General features: G+C 46.1%; 1 protein-coding gene across 1 annotated transcript in view; it reads left to right on the forward strand.

Moving 5' to 3' along the window:
* Positions 1-15776: 15776 nt before the first annotated feature.
* The window catches only part of LOC103595342 (synapsin-3-like), a 24099-nt gene continuing 19191 nt past the window's right edge, over positions 15777-20684 (forward strand). The window contains exon 1 of the mRNA XM_008578726.1: positions 15777-16142. Coding sequence (XP_008576948.1) covers positions 15832-16142 — 311 coding nt within the window. The 5' untranslated portion in view covers positions 15777-15831. The remainder of the gene's footprint in view (positions 16143-20684) is intronic.

Consider the following 20684-nt stretch of genomic DNA (forward strand, 5'->3'; position numbering starts at 1 on the left):
TTAGGAGAAAAGTGCTCCCTGTCTGGAGAGGGCAAAGAGAGTGACTAATGTTGACCTAAAAAGAAACTGACACCAAATACATTTAGCAAGGATTTATTAAGCCAATACAATGATTGCAACTGGGGAGACAAATATATCAGGGAGCCCTGAAAATGTGTTCCAAAGAGGGCCAGCAGAGCTTAACATTTTATAATCACAAGAAGGGGTAAGGGTCAAAGAAGAAAGATAAAAATAGCACCACCTAATTATTCCATCAGGTTTTCTATTGTTTGCACATGACATTTAAATTTGAGATTGCTACTAAGTTACATCCTACATGCAGGGATCTAGGATATGGGTAATAAGAAGTATTCTAGATTATTTTATATTTACATTTCTATTACATATTATATTTATAATGGCTTCTGGTGCCATTATAATGGCTTCTAAGTAACATGGTCTCATGATAATGTTTTGCAGGACAGGTGGATGTGATTACTGACTTATCCCAGATCTTGGGAGGCAGTGTTTTCTTGCTGACCTGGTCAGAGCAGGTTCTTTTGGTTATCATTTCCCCGCTTTTGATCAAAAATCTTTCATCTGAAAGCACTGATGATCAACTCAGGTAGACATTTCAGTTCCTTGTTGCTGGAAAGGCTCATTCCCAGAAAATCATGTCCCACATAGGAAAGGAAGAAGTTAAGCTCTGGTGTCTAGGCCTAAGTCCGAATTTTAAGCAACATGGGAGTTAGGATGAGACAGTTGTCAGACCTTCTCAGTTTTGGCAAACCTGAAAAACTAGACAGTGGCATTTGTCGCATATCTGACAGGAGGATAAGTTGTGCCCTTGGGTAAAAGAGTGCTCACTAGCAAGTACACACTGATATCCTGGGAATCTTGTATTTTAATTGTGATAATTTTGGAAGCAGAAAAAATCCCTAGCTGAAGACTCAGAAGACCTGAGTTCTGGCCCTGGCCTTGCCTCTGTGTGGCCAAGTGACCCTGGACAAGTCAGTTCCCTTGTCTGTGCCCAGTCTGCCCATCAGGCAAACAACTCACAGGAACAGGAGAGCCCCAGTGCGAGGTTCTGTGTTATTTCACAGGCATTTCCCTCGTAGGTCCACCCCACCCAGTAACTGTGTTTCTGCCAGGGCAGAGCACATGACTTCATGGGGACCCAGAGTTTTCCAACAGATGATAACCCAGTGCCCAGTGATAACAACAACAACAAAAAATCTGCTCTGACCAGGTCAGCTAAATTATAGTGCCTTGGGATATTTGGGATAAGCAAGCAGTCATGTGCCCCATCCTAAAAAGTGTTATCATAAGACTGTTTTACTTAGAAGCAGCCATAATGGCACCAGAAAGCCATGAAGTTTAGGACGGCCATCCTTCCATCCTTCTCTCTCTCCGCTTTGATTTCTCCCCCTTCTTGTCATTATAAAATGCTAAGCTCTGCTGACCCTTTTCAGAACAAATTTTCAGGGCTACCTGATCTATGTGTCTCCCCAGGTATAATCGACATGTTGGCTCAATAAATCCTTGTTATATTGTTTGGCCTCACTTTCTTTTTAGGCCAATACCATCATGGGGGAAATAAAGCCATTTCTGCCTAATAAAAAAAAAAAAAAAGAAAACACAGTCAAAAAGCCGCAGTGCTACTGAGACCCCAAAGGTCCACTTGCTCGCTGCTTAATAGCCAGTAATCAAGAGACAAGTGTTGGTGTAAGGAAGGGAATCAGGAAGCTGGCAGCCAGGGGGACTGGTGGACTTGTATGTCAAAGACCATCTCCCCCTCTTCCAGGTTTGCCAAATGGTTTTACAGGGGTCTGTGGTTCATGGTGACCAAGCAGGGACACGCAGACATGCATGATTGTTTCTCATAATCATCAAGGAACTTCCGGGGTGGGAGTTGGCCAGCGTCATGCTTTCTTCTCAATGGGTTCAATTTCTGTTATTCTCAAATAAGATCAGGTTAGTAGCTAGTAAAGAATGGCCATCTGGGTTAATAATTTTTCTCTAATGATCTGTGTCCAATGTGAGAGCAAGAGTCGTTGTGTTCTGGCAATTAGCTGCAGGCTCTGTGGTTTGGGTTCCAGGAGAGAACAAGTTTTCCAATTCAAAGGTTTAACAAAATGGAGTCACTTCTGTTCAGGCTGTTACAGAGGACAGTGGAAGAAGCATGTATTCATGGGGGGCGGGGGTGCTGGGGCAACGACAGATGGGGATGTCAGGGGAGAACTCTGAGGAAGTGACCTTGGAGGTGGGAGCTGAATGACATTCGTGCAGGGCAGGGGGACAGCGCAAAGGCCTGAGGGTGGGAGGGAGCAGGGTGCCAGGGGATGAGGCTGGCTTGCTGAGGAACGGGAGGAAGGCAGGTGTGGATGTGGAAAGCGAGCCAGGAGAAGAGGGCTCCACAGGGCATGGAGGAAGCGTGATTTCTACCCAGAGTACCCCACGTGGAGAGTAAAGGGAGGGCAGGGGACAGCTGTGTTTGTCCAGGGGCGGGATGACGGTGTTTCGGACCCCAGTGGGAACCATCGAGTTGAAAGCAGATGGATTCAGAGGCTGTTCTGGAGATAACAGTTGGTGGTGGCCTGGGTGTGGAGGGGGCGAGGAGGGGAGCATCCGAGAGGACCCCACGTTTGTAGCTTCAGCAGCTGAGCAGGGTTATTTCCTGAGATGGGAGGATGGATAAGGAGCAGTTTGAGGTGGGGGGTGCCTGGACATCGGGAGCTCAGTTTTGGACATGAAGAGTTGAAGACACCTATCAGAGGGAGCTCGCTAAGGTACTCAGTAAGGCAGCACCTGGCTCCAGAAGCACCGCCAGGCTGCCCGGCTGCCCTGCTCGGGGGCTGCGGCAACTGCAGGTGGGAAGACGGACGCCGAGGTGCTCTCGCCTGGTGCCCAGCGGTGGCGTGTTCTCTGTGTGTGTGTGTGTGTCTGTCTCTGTATTTCTCTCTCTCTGTTTGTGGCTCTCCGTGTCTCTGTCTCTCTGTGTCTGTCTCTTTCCAACTTTCTATATGTCTGTCTGTGTCTGTCTCTATCTCACTCTGTCCCTATCTTCCTCTGTCTTTGTCTCTCTGTGTCTATCTCTTTGTGTCTGTTTCTCTCTGTCTCTATATATCTCTGTTTCTTTGTTTCTCTCTCCCTTTCGTCTGTTTCTCTCTGTCTCTATATATCTCTGTTTCTTTGTTTCTCTCTCCCTTTCATCTCTATCTCTGTCTTTCTCTGCCTATGTGTCTCTGTTTCTGTCTTTCTGACTCTGTCTGTATCTGTCTCTGTCTCAGTCTCTCTTGTCTGTTTCTGTCTCTATATATCTCTGTTTCTTTGTTTCTCTCTCCCTATCCATCTCTATCTCTGTCTTTCTCTGCCTGTGTGTCTCTGTTTCTGTCTTTCTGACTCTGTCTGTATCTGTCTCTGTCTCAGTCTCTCTTGTCTCAGTCTCCATAAACATCTGTACCTCTTTCTGTGTGTCTCTCTCTCACCTGTCAATAGCTTCATCTGGGTGTTCCTGGTGACTGGTGTTTCCCCCTCATTTTAGTCCCTTTCTTTGCATTCTCAGCATGTCTCAGGCCTGAGCAAGCCTTCCAAAAGGTCCCCTCTGTCTCTAGGAAGGAAGCTACTTGTTTGGCACCATGTGTTCTTATCTAGCGGGAGATCTTGGCAATGCAGGCGTCTCTCTTTGACTCTGGGTGTCTGGCTCCATCTGCTGCTGCCTCTAACTCAGTGAGCCCAAAGCCAGACTTGGTACCTTTCCCCCAAGCCCACAGTGATGGGTGTGCTTGGGGCACTTCAGGAACACAGAGAAGCTCACTTAATCCTAATCGGTGAGTGAGTATTAGTCAGGGAAGCCTTCCTATAGGAGGTGATATGCTTGGTGAGGGTGAGTCAAAATTAGTCAGCTGAATAAAGTAGAAGAGCATAGGGAAAGGCAAGCCAGAGGAGGGAACAGAGATAAAAACCATTGTGTGAGGGTCAGGGCACAGGGGTTGGAGAGCTCCAGGTACCTCTGTAAAAGTGAGCTTAGTTTGAGGCACTCAGGAAGCCAGGCTCTCAGAGACCTGAGGCACCTGATGTGATGGAAAACCCATAGGCCCTGGCCTCAGACAGACCTGGGTGTGAATCCTCATATGGAAGGGCACTGCTGCTTAGTGGTTAGAACCACGACCACCAGAGCCAGGTGGCCTGAGTATGAGTCACAGTATTGGCGTGATCGGGCTTCAGTGTCCACACCTGTAAAGTGTGAGTAATAACAGCACACCTGCCTCGTGAGGCTGGAGGACGGGTGGCATGAACTGATGTGTCTGTGCAGTGCCTGACAGAGCTGTAATTATCATATGAAGTTGAGTGATCACAAGTAAATTACTTAGTATCTCTGGGCCTCAGTTTCTTCATCTGTAAAATGGGAGTGATAGCATTCCTGGCCAGGGTTGTTGTGGGGGTTGGGGATCATCTGTGGACCATCTGAGAGTACTTGGTTCTTAAAAGAGGCTCAGTAAGTGGTAGCCAACCCCACCTCCCACCCCAATCATCATCATCATGGTTATTGTAATTCCAAGTGGGCTGGAAGAGAGCATTCACTCTGAACTGGTCGCTGCTAACACCCTGCCTCTGCCCAGCAAGCATCATGGATCATCCAGGCTGGAGGCTGGAAATTACGTGCTGTAAATCTGAGCCAGGGTTGCCCTGAGAAGACTCTGCCTCTTGCTGGGCAGCAGCAATTCACATGCTTTGAGCCCGCCCGTGCTGGCAGCTGCCTTCTCAGCCTTCCCCTCAGCCCCGTGAAAGGCTGGCAGCGCTGTCTTCTCTCAGGCTGGTGCACATTAGCAGCCCACAGATGGCTTCTGGGCTGGCCACTGAGAAGCGAGGAGCTATGATAAGCCCAGGGAAATCCTGAGGCCATTCCACTCTCTGCTCCCTCCAGTCATGTGGAATTTGATTCCCACGTGTGGCCCCCACTGACGACGGAACAGGAGCTGGCATGCTGGAGACGAAAGGGCAGGCACCGGGCGTCATGGGCTGGGATCCCTCTCTGCTCTGTCCTTACCTGCTTCGGATCTGGCTGTGTCCTGGGAAGGCAACATCACGTGGTTAAGACTGGCCCAGCATCCCAGCTCCACTGCTTAACCAGATGGACAGCCCCGGACAAGGCACTTCTTCTCCCTGTGCCTCAGTTTCTGCATCTGTTAAATGGACATGGTGTTAATACTAGCTTGTATCTCTCAAGGTTGTTGTGAGGATTGAATGGACCAATGTTAAATAAGACTCACTTCTCTTTGCTTGGCTCTTGTCTATTTATAAAATGAGGTAGTTGAACTGGACCCTCTGAAGAGTCTACTTCAGAATTTCCAGCACTGCAATGTGTGGACATAAATCCTGCTTGTGCCGCTGACCTGCTATTTGATCTTGGATAAGTAACTTAACCCCTCTGATGTTTTCATTTTATTTGTTTAAAGGAAATGAGAATACCCACGTGACAGATTCTAATTAATACCTGAATTAGAAAAAAATATATTTGAGGGTACTTCAAAAAGTTCATTACAAATAGAATTAAAAGATAATCCAAGTCTTTCCATGAACTTTTTGAAGTACTCTCATATATATATATATATATAACCCTCATACACACACACACACACCAGAGTATTTGGCACTTTATATGTCCTCAGTAAGTGACCGCAATTGATTTGACATTGGAAACACTATAGAAAGAGGTTCTATATTGAATAAGAAATAGGATGAACTTTCAAGTCTGTTTCAGATCCAAAATTAGTTCCTGGAAAAGCAGCTCTGATTTCACGGAGGAGAGGAAGATACAGAATCAGAAAGGAAGGAAAGAAGGAAGGGAGCCAAGAGGTAATGGAGGGAAGACGGGAGGAAAGAAAGTACAGACTCCTTTACCAAGACGAGCTGCCTTTGAAGTACCCTTTCAAATGGGATAAAAACAAAAAAAGATTGAGTTGGTGCACCCAGCTTGCATTTTCTGAGCAGCCCTGCATGACTGAGGAGATGCCAGATCCTTGTTGCCTCCAACAAGGGTCCCCCACTGCATCTCCCTGCTCCCCTCCACACCCTGCACCCCAGTGGCCTGCCTAAACCTCAGAACTTCCTGGCTTCATTTGGAGACGGTCCAAACGTTGCTTTCTGGCCTGTTGCTGAACAGCGAGGTCTGGGCAGAGGGACCTTGAGGCAGGTGTCGTTGCAGGGCACGGGCATTGGAGGCACACAACCAGACCCTCGCTGATGTGTCCAGAGACTCAGATCTTCCCTTGGGTACGAATTTTCTCCGGTGTATACAATAACCAGGTTTTCTCAACAAAATCTGGACACAGAAACTTTCTGGGTTTTCTCTGGTGGGGAATGAGGGAGCAGAGCATTTGTAGCCCTGATTCTGGACGTGGATAGGGTGTGGGATTCCACCCAGGCAGATGAGCTCAGATGCTTTCCCAGGAGTTAGGGAGCTGACCTTTCCAGAGGCGACAGGACCCCAGTCATTGTTTTTTTGTTTGGGGGTTAAAGATTTTGTTTAGGGGTTAGTAGGGAGTAGTACTATGACCTGAGGTTATACAGGAGCCTGGGGTACTCTTGGATACCATGTTCTGAGTCTGACTGGCAGAAAAGGTGATCAGGGAAGACCCAAGAGCCCAGGCCCTTGTAGTTGGTTTTGGAAAAGTGAGTTGATAATCAATCCTTTCAGACAGGACCACAAAGATTATTGATTAGGATTTTCTCAGAAAATAGAGAAAGCCTCCAGTTATCCATTTATTCTATTATTTAGTGAGGGGCTACAAGGCTGTCTGGATGCACAGCTGAAACACAGATCCCACCCTTGGTGGGCCTGAGAGCTAAACCACTGACCACTCTCAGGAGCCACTGCTGTGACAAATAACACAACCTCCCGATGGGGTGGCATATGTGACTAGCATTTGTGTTGCTCATGTGTCTTCAGGTTGGCTGGGAGTTGGCTAATCTTGGCTGGGCCCATCCAGGTGGCTCTAAGGGGCAGCTTGAGTCCAGGTCTCCTCTCCACGTCTCTCCTCCGTGGGTCCTCGGGCCAGCCAGGACATGTTCTCAGGGCAATGGGAGAGGTACAAGAGGGCCCGTAGGAACACGGGTTGTCTCTTTAGCCTCTGGTTCAAAACTGGTCTTCCCTTATTAGTCAAAACGAGTCACATGACTGGGCTCAAACTAATCACATGACTGGACCTAAAGTCAGTATGCAGGGCAGTCACTCAGCTTCTAGGGGAGGAACTGTAAAGTCACCTGGTAAACCACCATGAAGATCTTGGGAGGCGTGAAGAATTGTGGCTAATAATTCAAATAATAAGTTGCCCACCCCACCCCAACACAGGCATAAGTCAGTATGCAGGGCAGTCACTCAGCTTCTAGGGGAGGAACTGTAAAGTCACCTGATAAACCACCATGAAGATCTTGGGAGGTGTGAAGAATTGTGGCTAATAATTCAAATAATAAGTTGCCCACCCCACCCCAACACAGGCATATTTATTTATTTATAAATCATGAATACTTTACTAATATATTGTGTCCCAAAATTGCACCTGCAAAAAAGAAATTCCGGGGTGAGATTAAAAATTGACATAAAAGTTCTAACCATTTTTTTCCTCCACTAGAATGTATCGTCTTGGAAATCTCAAGGAAATACGCTTTCCATTTTGGAGTCTTTGGTCTGGAGAAGTATTTCCCAAAACGGTGTACCTAGATCACCTGCACTAAATCATGCGGGTCATTAGAAGAGCTCGTTAACATACAGAATCTGGGAACTTTTCCAGGCTGGGAACTCAGAGCCTCTGAGGGTGAAGGCTGGAAATTAGTATTGGTCAGAAAGCTCCCTAGGTGCTATGGATGTATATTACAGCTTGAAACTTGTCAACCAACAAATAGGCTTGTGATGGACAGAAACTCGAGTGGTCTCTAAGAATACTGGAAACCCACCCCACTACCCAGCCTAGAGGGTGCTGGGGGTGGTCAGGAAGGCCAGCCACCCCAATGCATAATGCCAGCTGGAATGCTGAGAAAGTACAAGACCTACCCATGCCACAAAGGAGCAGATGGCTGTGCCAAGCAGAGGGCATGGAGAGAGGCCCTGCCGTGTTCAGGGAACATGTGAGGTGTGTTCCCGCTTAGGGCAGGGTCTTGCCAGAGAGGCCAGGATTCTAGATGACCACTGAGATGGGCACCTCTCCTGCCCCAGTTTGGAATGGAAAATTCCAGAAATAATATTGTAATGTACACCACAATAAACATGATTTATTTTATAGTATGTTAACATCATAATTTATTTGAAAGGTCTACCCAAGTTGACCTTTGAGCTCTAGACACCAGCTTATCAAGGGCCTCCATTTAGATTTTTGACATGACCTTCAGATGAAGGTCTCGATAAGTCAGAGACAAGCTGGCATGATTATAATTCAAAGCTTGGGCCCCAGTCCTGGCTGGTGCTGCCTGTAGGGCTCTCTAAATCCTGTTTGTGAATAAATCCTGTGATTATTTTGTGGATGACTCGGCTATAATTGCTCTATCATCTTAGGAGGTTAAACACTTTAATTTGCTGAATGTACATTTTTTTGGGGGGGGGCTGTTTTGGCATTTCTCTATTTGAAAATATTTCAGATCAGGATGAGGAGTGGTTGCAAATAAATGGAAGAATCTCACCTCTCTTGACTTCTAAGAGACCCTCACCCACAAAATTTCCTGACACTCTGGGGTGTTCTCCAACAAGGAGAGGAAGTTGCTGGTGCAGAAGTCTCATTCACCTACAAGTCCTATTTCTGAAGCCCGAATCTTCCTTGTCTGGGATCCACAGTGTCCCGCCCACAGGAAGGGTGATGCCTCTCCCGGGAGATCAAGGCCTGTGTGAGTGGATTGGAACTCATCAAAGACAGTGCACGCTTTCAAGTGGATGTGGCTGGAAAAGAGGTCTGTGGACGACGGGCCCACAGTTGTGTGTGTGGGAATGGAGCTGCTGCCTCAGCAGGTGCATGTTTGACCCTTTTTAAAAGGAAATTAAGCATCTCCTAGCTTTGCAACTTGAGTGGCACAGTCCGTGGGTTGTCAGCCTCACCCTAGATTCCATCTCTGCCCATGCTCATCAGCATATTGATGAAGCCCAGGCCATGTTGTCTCCATGAATTTTTAAACTTTCTGCTCATGCACAAGGCTTTTTTAGCAGCTACAAATTACCTAAACGCTGTTGCTAATGGAGGAAGGAAAAAAAATTCTTTTAGCACTCACTGAGCGGAAGATGGAGCGAGGGGGAATTTATGAGTCTTAGTGTGTTTATATGGGGGAGGGGCTAAATAAAATATAGATATTCCTTCACATTGTTCCAATTTTGGTTCAACTTAGGTTTGTGTGTCAGGCAAACATTACTGTGTGATTGCTGCTTTCTTTTGTATAATCACACATTTAATCTTCTCAAACAACAGGTGAAGATAGTTTAATTTCATTCCTGCTATTTTCAAGTTCACTCAGCAAATATTTATTGAGTCCCTCCTCTGTGCTAGGCATTGTTCTAGGTGCTTGGGATACATCACTGAACAAATCGGACGATGGTCCCTGGTTTGGGGAGCTTACATTCCATTGGAAGGAGCAGAAAATGAACAATGAACAGAATCAATAAGTTATATGGTGTAGAGAAGACGATAGAAGATACTGTGGAAAAACGAACGAGTGGAGTAGGGTCAGAGGGATCCAAAAACCAGATGGTGGAAGCCAGAGGGGGGGCCTCACTGTGAAGGTGACACTTGAGCAAAGACCTGAAGGAGGTGAGGGATGAGCCAGGCAGGTGTCTGTAGAAAAAGTGTTCTAGATGGAAGAACAGCCAGTGCAGAGGCAACTGATGTGCAGAAAGTTCAATCACAGGAACCCATCTTCTTTCTTTGTTTTCTGAGACAGGTGCCAGACTCGAATGCTCCTTATCTAACAAACATTGTAGGAGATCCAGATGTTAGCCTATGCCATCAACCTTTGTAGAACACTTTAAAAATTGAAAATCAATTTCATGGGGGGTGATGGAACTGTTCTGTATCGTGGTGGTTTCCTTATCTAACAAACATTGTAGGAGATCCAGATGTTAGCCTATGCCATCAACCTTTGTAGAGCACTTTAAAAATTGAAAATCAATTTCATGGGGGGTGATGGAACTGTTCTGTATCGTGGTGGTGGTGGTGGTTACATGAATGTGTTATAATGCATAGAACTATACACCCAAAACGTCCATTTTACTCTGTGTTAACTTAAAAACTAAATATTCCGAGAAGTACTTTAGTGCATTTTATTTTGGTCTGCTCAAAGACCTGTGCAGTAGTGGGTGGGGAGGGCGTTGGTATCCCCACTTTGCAGATGAAGAGCCTGTGACCTACTCAGCTGCAAGAAGCAGAGGTGGGTCTCAAAGTCAGACCCATTCCAATGTTCATTCTCATATGCATACTGCAGTCCCAGCCACATTGCCTCCCAAGCCGACCACACTCTCAGACCTGGCAGTGCAAACCCCCCTGCCTAAAAAGCAGTCAGAATGATCACAGCAGCCGACCCAGAGTGCTCACCATGTGCAGGCACTGCCCTAGATACTTGCATGTATTAAGTCACTTAATTCTTCCAGGAACCCTATGAGGATGGTACCATTGTATCTTCTCCATTTACAGATGAGGAAACTGAGGCACAGAGAGGTTAAGCAACTTTTCCGAGGCCTTGTATGTAGTAAGTAGCAGAGTCGGGATTAGAACCCAGGCAATTTGGTCCCAGGGTCCATGAGCTTAACGTTCGGCTTACTACCTCTGTCTAGCTGTGTTCAACACCAGAGTGCGAGGCTGTGGTGGTCCTTAGCCTGGGTTTGGGAGGGGCCTCCCTCACGTGGATCCATATGAGTAAACAATGGTAATAAACAATAGTAGCTAGTATGTGTAGCACGTGGCATGCCAGGCACTGCATGGTGTCACATCTATCATCTCACCCGGTGCTCACATCAATTTGATAAGTAGCCATTACTTTTTAATCCCCATTTTACATATAAGGAAACTGAGGCACCGAGGTTGAATGAGCCACATCTTGCAGCTATCACATTAGAAAGTGGAAGAGGTGGGATTGGAACCCTAGTCTCCTTTTGAAGGTTGTGTTCTCCTGTGCTTAGTTTCATGGCTTTCCCAGGTATCAGGCAGGCAGTGAAGGAAGAAGAGAATGTAGATGGTGTTCCAGACAGGGGAAAGCACATGAAAGATAGGGATTTTCGGAAGAGCAGGGCTCACTGGAAGAGTTCCATCTTGCATGGCCAAAGGAGCAAGGAAAACATTGAAGAAAATAACAGTGACCAAACCATGCGGGTCTTTCTGTGTTAGGGTGTCTTTTATCCCAAGAGGCGCTGGAAGCCACGAGGGGCTTCTACACGCTCAGGATTGTAGTTAGGAAGTCACTCGAGCTGCTCTGCAGACAGTTGACTGAATGGCTGAGACTGGAGGGAGGGAGGCCAGTGAGGAGGCTACTGCAGCAGGTGGGGGAGAGATTTAGCAGCATGTGGAAAAGACTATGGTAGGAGGATGGGGAGAAGGGGATCATATTAAAGTATTAAAGATGTCTGGAGAGACAGAATTGACAGGACCTGGTGACTGAGTGGCTGAAGCCCGTGAAGAGTTGAGTATGAGACTCGGGTTTCTGGTCTAAGTGGGTGAGTAGAGGGTGCTGCCGTTCCCAGAAGTGGGGCACCCAGGTGTGTAAATGCATCTGAGGCTGAGTGAGGAGATGAATGTGGGGTGTCTGTGGGACCCCTGAGCAGGGGCGTCCACTCTGCTGTCCAGGCTGCTCAGTTGCTTCTCCTTTCCCAAAGTCGCTGGTGCTGCTGTGGGGTGGCGCTTTTACTTATGGAGCTCCTCCTGTTTTAAGGCAAAACCTGTGTCCTTATGCTCTGTGCCTTACATCTGGCTTCTGGCTTCAACAAATCGGAGAAGTCTTTCAACCTTTTTTTACCCTTCCCTGTCACATCTTCCTTCACGCCACAGCCTGCAAGGAGTCAGCCTCAGAACGTGGTTTTCCTTTATTTTCCTGTCTGCGGCGGCCACTCCTGCCCTCTTGTGGCCAGTGGTGGGGCGGCATGGAGCTTGCTACCCAGCTGGCCGGCTGGGTTCTGTCCTAGGGTGTCTCCCAGTCCTTTCTCCAAGGCCTCCCTCACCAGAATCCCTCTCATCTGCTCCTTGTCCCAACCTTAATCTGATGGCTTAGTTTGACATTGAAGAGATATCCAATGTCCTAATGGCATGAGAAGTGACTGACACAGACAAGGAAAAGGCCTTGGCAATTACATAATCCACCTACAGACCAAAATGACTACACCAGCTGTTAGCTTGTCTGCTCCTTCCGTGTGCACATCCTCCACAGCCTGCTTTCCACACAGTGGCCAGATCATGTCTCTCTCTTGTCTATAACGCTCCAATGGTTACTTTCACGACTGGATGAAAATCAAGACTATTTTCAATATGATCTTCATGACTGGCCCCTCTCTACTTCTCTAAACATTTTCTTATAACAATCTTGTTCCTGCTCCCTGGTGGAGGTGACCTGCCTTCTATTCTTCAAATGCGCTTAGCTCCTTCCTTTCTCAGGGTCTTTGCATTTGCACCTCTCTTTCTGCCCTTAGAGGTTATCTCCTGGAGGAAGTGAAATTGTCCCTGATTGCTGATGACATAATCTCATATACAGAAAACCCTAAAGACTCCACCAAAAAAAAAAAAAATATATATATATATATATATATATACTGTTAGAACTGATAAATGGATTCAGTAAAATTGCAGGATAAAAAATCAACATACTAAAATCAGTGTTTCTATACACCAACAATGAACTATCTGAAAAAGAAATCAAGAAACCAATCCTATTCACAATAGTATCAAAAAATAAAATAAGATAAAATAAAATAAAATACTTAGGGGTAAATTTAACCAAAGAGGTGAAAGATATCTATACTAAAAATTATAAAACATTGATGAAACAAATTATAGATGACACAAATAAATGGAAAAATATCCTATGTTCATAGAATGGAAGAATTAATACTGTTAAAATGTCCATACTACCCAAAGTGATCTACAGACTTAATGCAATCCCTATCAAAATTCCAATGTCATTTTTCATAGAAATAGAAAAACATATTTAAAATTCGGTTGGAACCTCAAAAGACCTCGAGTAGCCAAAGCCATCTTGAGCGAGTAAGAATAAATCTGGAGGCATTATACTACCAGCCCTCAAAATTTATTACAAAGATATAGCAATCAAAACAGCATTGTACTGACGTAAAAACAGACACATTGACTAATGGAACAGGATAAAGAGCCCAGAAAAACCCATGCATTTGTAGTCAATTGATTTTTGACAAAGGTGCCAAGAACATACAATGGAGAAAGGACAGTCTCTTCAATAAGTGGCATTTCCAATAAATGGGAAATTGGATATCCACATGCAGAAGAATGAAATTGGACCCTTATTTCACACCATATAAAAAAACAACGCAAAATGGCTTAAAGACTTAAATATTTTAAGACCTGAAACTGTAAAACCAGCAGAAGAAAACATAGAAGAAAATCTGTATGACATTGGCCTGTGCAACCATTTTTTGGATATGACCCCAAAAGCACAGGCAACGAAAGCAAAACTGAATGGGGTTGCACAGAATGGTAGAAAATGTTCACAGTGTACATATCTGGCAAAAACTTGCATCCAGAATGTATAAAGAACTCCCACAAATCAATAGTAAAAACATAGCCCAACAGTAAGAAGTGGACAAGACTTGAAAATGGACAAGACTTGAACAGACACTTCCCAAAAAAAGACATATTAGTGTCCAGTAAATCCATGACAGTCGCCCAACCTCATTAAATGTGAGAGAAAATAAATTTAAAACACAATGAAATACTATTTTACACCCACTAGAATGGCTAAGATAAAAAAGCGAGCAACTGGAACTCTCAAATGGAGTGCTAAACAGCACAACCACTATGAGAAACTTTTTGGCAGTTCCTTTTAAGCTAAACACATACCTACCCTATGACAACAAATTAACTCCTAGGTATTTTCCCAAATAAAAGATCTATCAGTCTATCTGTCCACTCATCCATCCATCCATCCGTCATTTATCTATCTTCACAAAAACACTTAAATGAAAAATCCTTATAGCAATCCTATCCATAAAACCCCCAAACCAGAAACATTTTAAATGTCCTGCAATAGGAAACTGGAATAATAATTTGTGGTTATCTGTCCACTCATCCATCCATCCATCCATCTGTCATTTATCTATCTTCACAAAAACACTTAAATGAAAAATCCTTATAGCAATCCTATCCATAATACCCCCAAACCAGAAACATTTTAAATGTCCTGCAATAGGAAACTGGAATAATAATTTGTGGTTTATCCATTTAGTGGAATCCTAATCAGTGATTAAAAAAATAGAATGACTATTGATACGTACAACATAGATTAATCTCAAAACTATTATGTTGAGGAAAAAAAGTCATTAGCAAAAGAATAATACATATTATTACGTTTATATGAAGTTCTAGAACAAGTATAATTAATAAATGGTGACACACATCAGAAGAGTGTACATGGGGTAGGGGGTGGGGGGGTGTAAATTGACCAGAAGGGGGCACAAGAGAACGTTCTGCTGGGCCTGCCATAATGAAATACCACAGATTAGGTGGCTTAAACAGCAGGAATTTATTTTCTCACAGTTCTAGAGGCGGAAAGTCTGAGATCAGCACGGTTGGGTTCTGGTGGGGACCCTCCTGTTTGCAGATGGCTGACTTCTCACTGTGTCCTCACATGGCAGAAGCAGAGTCAGCTCTCTGGTGTCGCTTCATCCCATCATGAGGTCTCCACCCTCATGACCTCATCTAACCCTAATGACCTCCCAAAGGCCTCATTTCCGAATACCTTCACATTGGGGGTTAGGTCTTCAACACTGAATGGGAGGGGCACATTTCAGTCCATCCAAAGGCCTCATTTCCAAATACCTTCACATTGGGGGTTAGGTCTTCAACACTGAATGGGAGGGGCACATTTCAGTCCATAGCAATATGCATTCTAGGCAAACTGGAAAATATAAGTAAGTGGAAAGGAAAAAAAAAAAAAAAAGGCATGTAACTGCATCATCAAAATATAATCACTGTCAACATCTGGATCTATTTTATTTCCAAAGTTTTGTTATTTCATGCTTTACATGGTTGTGGACATTCTGTACATGTAATTTTGTATCGTGATCTTTTTAATCTAGCATTACAACATGAAATGTTTTCTGTGACTAAAAACCTTTCTTCAGTACCCTTTTTTAGCTGCCACAAAAGGTTCCTTGAGTGACTGTGCTGTAGTTTATTCATTTGTTATCCTGTGGCTGAATGTTGCGATACTTTCTAGTATTTTGCTGGTGTAAATAACACTTTGATAAATATATTTGTGCGTGAGGCTTTTTCTGTAACTTAGATTCTTTCCCAGGAATAGAATTCTAGAAAATGGGAATTGTGGGTTAAAGGATATGCTTTTAAGACATGCTGCCAAATTCCTTTCCGAAAGGATATCCCAATTCACATTGCCACCAGCAGCAGGGCAGGAAAGTGCTGTATCTGTTTGCTCTTCAAGGGGAGGAGGTTGTTGTCACTCAGGTGTTTGTTGGCTTTTTCCCACCAGGTGAGCAAAGGCAGCTGAAGCCGACTTCTGGTTGTGCAAATTACCCTGGCTCTTGGGGACGAAGTTCCCTCCAGTCCCTCTACCTGGCAGCCTGTGTTCCTGGCCTCACGAAGACAAGGCTGAGAAAGAATCAGCTATCTCCATCCATCCCCAGCCATGAATTTCCTCCGGCGACGTCTCTCCGACAGCAGCTTCGTGGCCAACCTGCCCAATGGCTACATGACGGACCTGCAGCGCCCAGATAGCTCCACCAGCTCCCCGGCTTCCCCAGCCATGGAAAGGAGGCACCCCCAGCCCCTGGCAGCCTCCTTCTCCTCTCCAGGATCCAGCCTTTTTAGCTCCTTCTCCAGTGCCATGAAGCAGACCCCTCAGGCCCCCTCGGGGCTGATGGAGCCTCCGGGTCCCTCCACACCTGTGGTTCAGAGACCCAGGATCCTGTTGGTGATCGACGATGCCCACACAGACTGGTAAGCAAGAATCTGCAGGTGCCCCCACCTTCTGAGGCAAGAGATGAGATGACTGGGGGGGTCTTCTCACCTCTCGGGGGAAACTGAGAAGGAGAGCTGTGTGAGGCTCCAGTGCTATCAGAGACTGGCTGGAGGGAAGGAAACTAATATATTCCAAGTGGCTGCTGCGTGCCAGGCCCCACGGCATCTAGTGTGTGCCACATTCTCTTCTAGGGACTTTACTTTTGGAGGCATTCAATCCCTCACCTGCAAATTCAAAATATAAAATGCTCTGAAAACTAGAAAATGTTTGTAAAACTTTGAGCAGCAAAGCCTGATCTGAAGGAAAGTGAGGCTGTAATAGCATGAATTATATCACTCGCTGTGCTTGTTCATATGATTTGCTGCAGACATCCCAGTGTGTTTGATGTGAGGTGCTGCTCAGAGCCCACTGGAAGTGGTGTATAATATATGGTATATATACCAGATTACCTTTCTCAAAAGGGGAAACTTCTTAAATCTGAAATGCATCCAGCAATACTAGCCAGATACTCTTTCAGCCTCAGCCACCCTCCCCCTAAAAAATGAGGTTGTTATGGGAGTAAAATATCCCAATCCAGGTCCACAGCCCTCATCCAAACCACTCGGGATCACAGTGCCTGAGTTTGCACTGAGTAGTCTAGCTCCAGAGCCTGGCCTCCTAACACCAGAGGGGAGAAATGACACGCTTTCTGGCCTCTTCACAGGACTAGATGGTAAGCTCCCCAGAGACCTGACTCCTGTGTCAAGATCACTGCAGTAGTCATTCAACAGGTAGTTACTGGGCACCAGTCTGGTGTAAGGTGTACCTTGGGTGCTTGGGTATCGTAGTGAATGGTCCTTGCTGATGAGGAGGTGCAGTAGGAGAATAGGTCTCTACCCCCAACTTTTTTCTACTGAGAGGTAATAAATATTATCAGCCCAGCTGGAAACATAGAATTTGCCCAAACGTGGAGACACAGAAGCACTGCATCCAGGACAAAGGAATACATGGATGGGAACAGAGCTGTCTGACAGTGGACCCATGGACGGCCACTGGGGCTGGAGGACAAGGTTGCATGTGTCTATCTCCAAAGCCTACCACATAGTAGGCACCCAATAATTACATATTAAATGAATCAATTAACACGTCCAGTTTTCTAAGCATGCCAGATGCTCTGTTATTCCAACACGCACTTATACACTCACATTCATTCCTTGAGAAGTTAGGTTGGGAATGATTAAGCGTATACTTTGGAGTGGGAGCTATTTATAGTTTATAGTGCGTACTCAGTATACAGTCAACGTTGACGTATGGTCAGCAGATGTCAGGCTTTGCTTTCCTGTTAAGAAGTCACCTCATCTTACACAACGTGGCCATGCAAATCACCTGTTTTGGTCCAGTCTGAGTCATCTTCAGTATTGCTGCTGGCTTAAAGGCACTTGCCATGAAGACTTGTTCATCTCTGCTTACACACCATGTAAAGCACTGCCTTATACGTTCTGAGCTTAGAGACTAATGTCTGCAGAGGTGTTGTCTCCCTGCACAATACCACTGCCCCTCTGCATCGTGATCAAAGTGGTCCTTATGGTCTTTTATCTCTTTTCAACCCAACGTTTGACCTCACTTTTGAGTGTTCTCTGCTGGCTGTGTTATCCCTGGCTCAGTCATTTGTCAGGGAAGTTGCTTCTTGTATAGAGGTTGAGATTACTAAGTGACAGTATGGTACAATGGTTAAGAAAACAGATGTCAGAGCTAGGCTGTCTGGGTTCAAATCTCATCTCTACCCCGTGATAGCTTATGACCTTTGCAAGTTACTGCACCTAAATGGGAATGACAATAATATCTACCTCATAGAGTTAATATATGTAAGTTGGGTTAACATCTGAGTTAATATAAAAGTGGGTAGAATGTGCCTGGTAGATAGTAAGTGCTACGTAAGTGTGTATTATTATTGTAGACCATTGTGAGCCTTCCTGTAAACGTTAATCATCGTGACAGCAGCCCCTTGGAGCCTGTTTAACATCTTCATGCCCAGTGCTGGGCAGACTGGACTAGGATTTATCCCACTGTGCTAGATTTTCTATTGGTCACTCTTCTCTGTAGCTCTTGGGTGACAAAGTTGGGTTGTACTACTCCCTGTCCCCCATTCCCATACGATATGCAGCAGAGTGGGGGAACAGTGACTGTGGCTGAAATACAACGAAGGGTTCAGCCCAGGACCATGTACACTTTGACTTTGCTCTTCAATGTCCCTGATTGACAGGATTGAGACAAATGTGCGAACTTTAGGCTGTATACCCCAGCGATGGACACAGGTTGGGCCAGAGGAGTTTCTCCCAATGTATTTCAATCACACGTCATGTGCCTCCACTTTAATTAGGTCTTAAGAACAACAGTCTTTGGTGTGTGGTGTCTTTGCCCCTCAGTGGGTCAAAGAGTAAGTAACAAACCAAGACTCATAAACTCACCGGCTTTGCACTCATTGGATGTTTGTGACAGAGACTTTCTACCACGGGCACATCCACTTCTCATACAGAACTTCATTTTAGATTCTTTGCAAACGTTCTGACCTCTGAATCTCAGTACGTTCCCAATTTTCTCTAAATCTCTGCTGGCTGCCTAAGAATCCCAAGCCTGCCCTACAGAGTTCCCGAGAGAGATCTATTCCCCGCCGCCAGAAGCGGCCAGCAGGTGGTGGGCCTGCCCCGCACTCCCTGGGCGGGCGGCCTTGGCAGAGCCAGGGCAGCCTCCGGTCAGCCCCCTCCCCAACCCCTCCTTCATTGTGCAACTGTCTCCAGAGAGGAAGAAGTCATTAGAGGGAAGGAAGAAGCCGGCTCACACAATCCCTTTCTTCCCCCTTTGAGATGATAATGAGGGGGAGCTGATCCACCGTCTGGGCTGAGAGTGAACCCACCCCCACCCCGACAGGAACAATGTGGCCCCCTTTTCAACCCTCCTCAGCCCCAGACACTTTTCTGTCTTCCCCGATCCACCGTCTGGGCTGAGAGTGAACCCACCCCCACCCTGACAGGAACAATGTGGCCCCCTTTTCAACCCTCCTCAGCCCCAGACACTTTTCTGTCTTCCCATTCTCGGACCAGAGCCTTCCTGCAGAATGAGGTTGTCTTGCACCAGGCTGGGGAGTTGTGGGAACGCACCCCTCCCCTCCTGGTGGGTGCAGCTTTCCCTCCTGGTGAGCCAGCTGGGTGCCCCAAGGAGGATCTGATATCTGGCTAGCAATCTGGAGGGAAGGACCTCTCACCTTCTGAGAAGAAACAGAGGGTCCCAAAGCCACCTTTGCTGGAAGAAGGACTCATGGCTGAGCATTTTAAGATGCCACCACCTGCTGGGGTTGCCCATGGAGGTGAGCCTGGCTAGGACCAGGGTGTTTGCGGAGCTTTGGGCCAACCCACTTAAGGCTTGTCTCAGTAGGAGGTCTGTACTAAAGTTGATGCTACCCTCAGGGATGGAGGCAGATCCATCGGTCATGACAACCACAAGGCAGAGGAGAAATAAAATGAGTGGATTTCAAGCTCAGCTTTTATTTTTTTGTCTTTTCCGTGACCGGTAAGGGGATTGCAACCCTTGGCTTGGTGTCGCCCGCACTGCGCTCAGCCAGTGAGCACACCAGCCATCCCTATATAGGATCCGAACCCGCGGCGGGAGCATCGCTGTGTTCCCAGCGCCGCACTCTCCCGAGTGCACCATGGGGCCGGCCCTCAAGCTCAGCTTTCTTATGCCCTGCTGACTCTCCACTAGTTCTCTTGCCTAGAATTTTCCAGCACCTTCACTGGTCTCAGCCCTGCAGTCTTGACCTCACCTTCCGTGTTACCACCAATGTGTCATTTTTCTGAAACACAAATATGATCAGGTTCAGTTTGCTCCTCTCTCCCCCTGAAACTCAAAATCGAAATCATGAGCTTGCCTGCCCTTCTTCTAGTCCTGTCTCCAGCTCTATGTCCTCCTTTGCTGCTTATTTAGCAAAAATAGTAATAAACTTGTAGTTCTCAAACACATCTTTTTGCCTTTAGCACATTCTGTTCCCTGCTACCTGGAGTACCCTTCCCTATCTTGTTCACCTGGCCAATTTCCATTCATCTTTAAAGGCCTGCTCAGGTGTCATCTCTCCTGTGAAGCCTTCCCTGATATACCCCACTCTGTCAACAGTGCTAATAACCACCTCCCCAATGTTTTGTAACTTAAAATATTGTGACGCATATCACACTGTGTTATAACAATCTCTCCTGCAAGAACAAGGCCTGTCTCTTATTCTCTTTTATAACCCTGGTGCTCTACACACAGTAAGTGTCCAATTAGCATATGTCATTGCCCTGCCACTCCAGTTCAATCAGGATAACTTTTAATGGACATAATAGGGCCTGAATTATGGGGTCCCCTTAGGGGGTCAGCGATATAAAACACACGGTTCAGAGGGTAACTATAAGGCTGATACTTAAAATTGTTTAGAAAAAAGGGGTCGGGGGGGCCGGCCCGGTGGCGCACTGCTACAGTGCGCCGCTTGGGAGTGCGGTGGTGCTCCC

This window comes from Galeopterus variegatus, unplaced genomic scaffold (genome assembly GCF_000696425.1).
Source record: "Galeopterus variegatus unplaced genomic scaffold, G_variegatus-3.0.2 Scaffold1750, whole genome shotgun sequence".
NCBI lineage: Eukaryota > Metazoa > Chordata > Mammalia > Dermoptera > Cynocephalidae > Galeopterus > Galeopterus variegatus.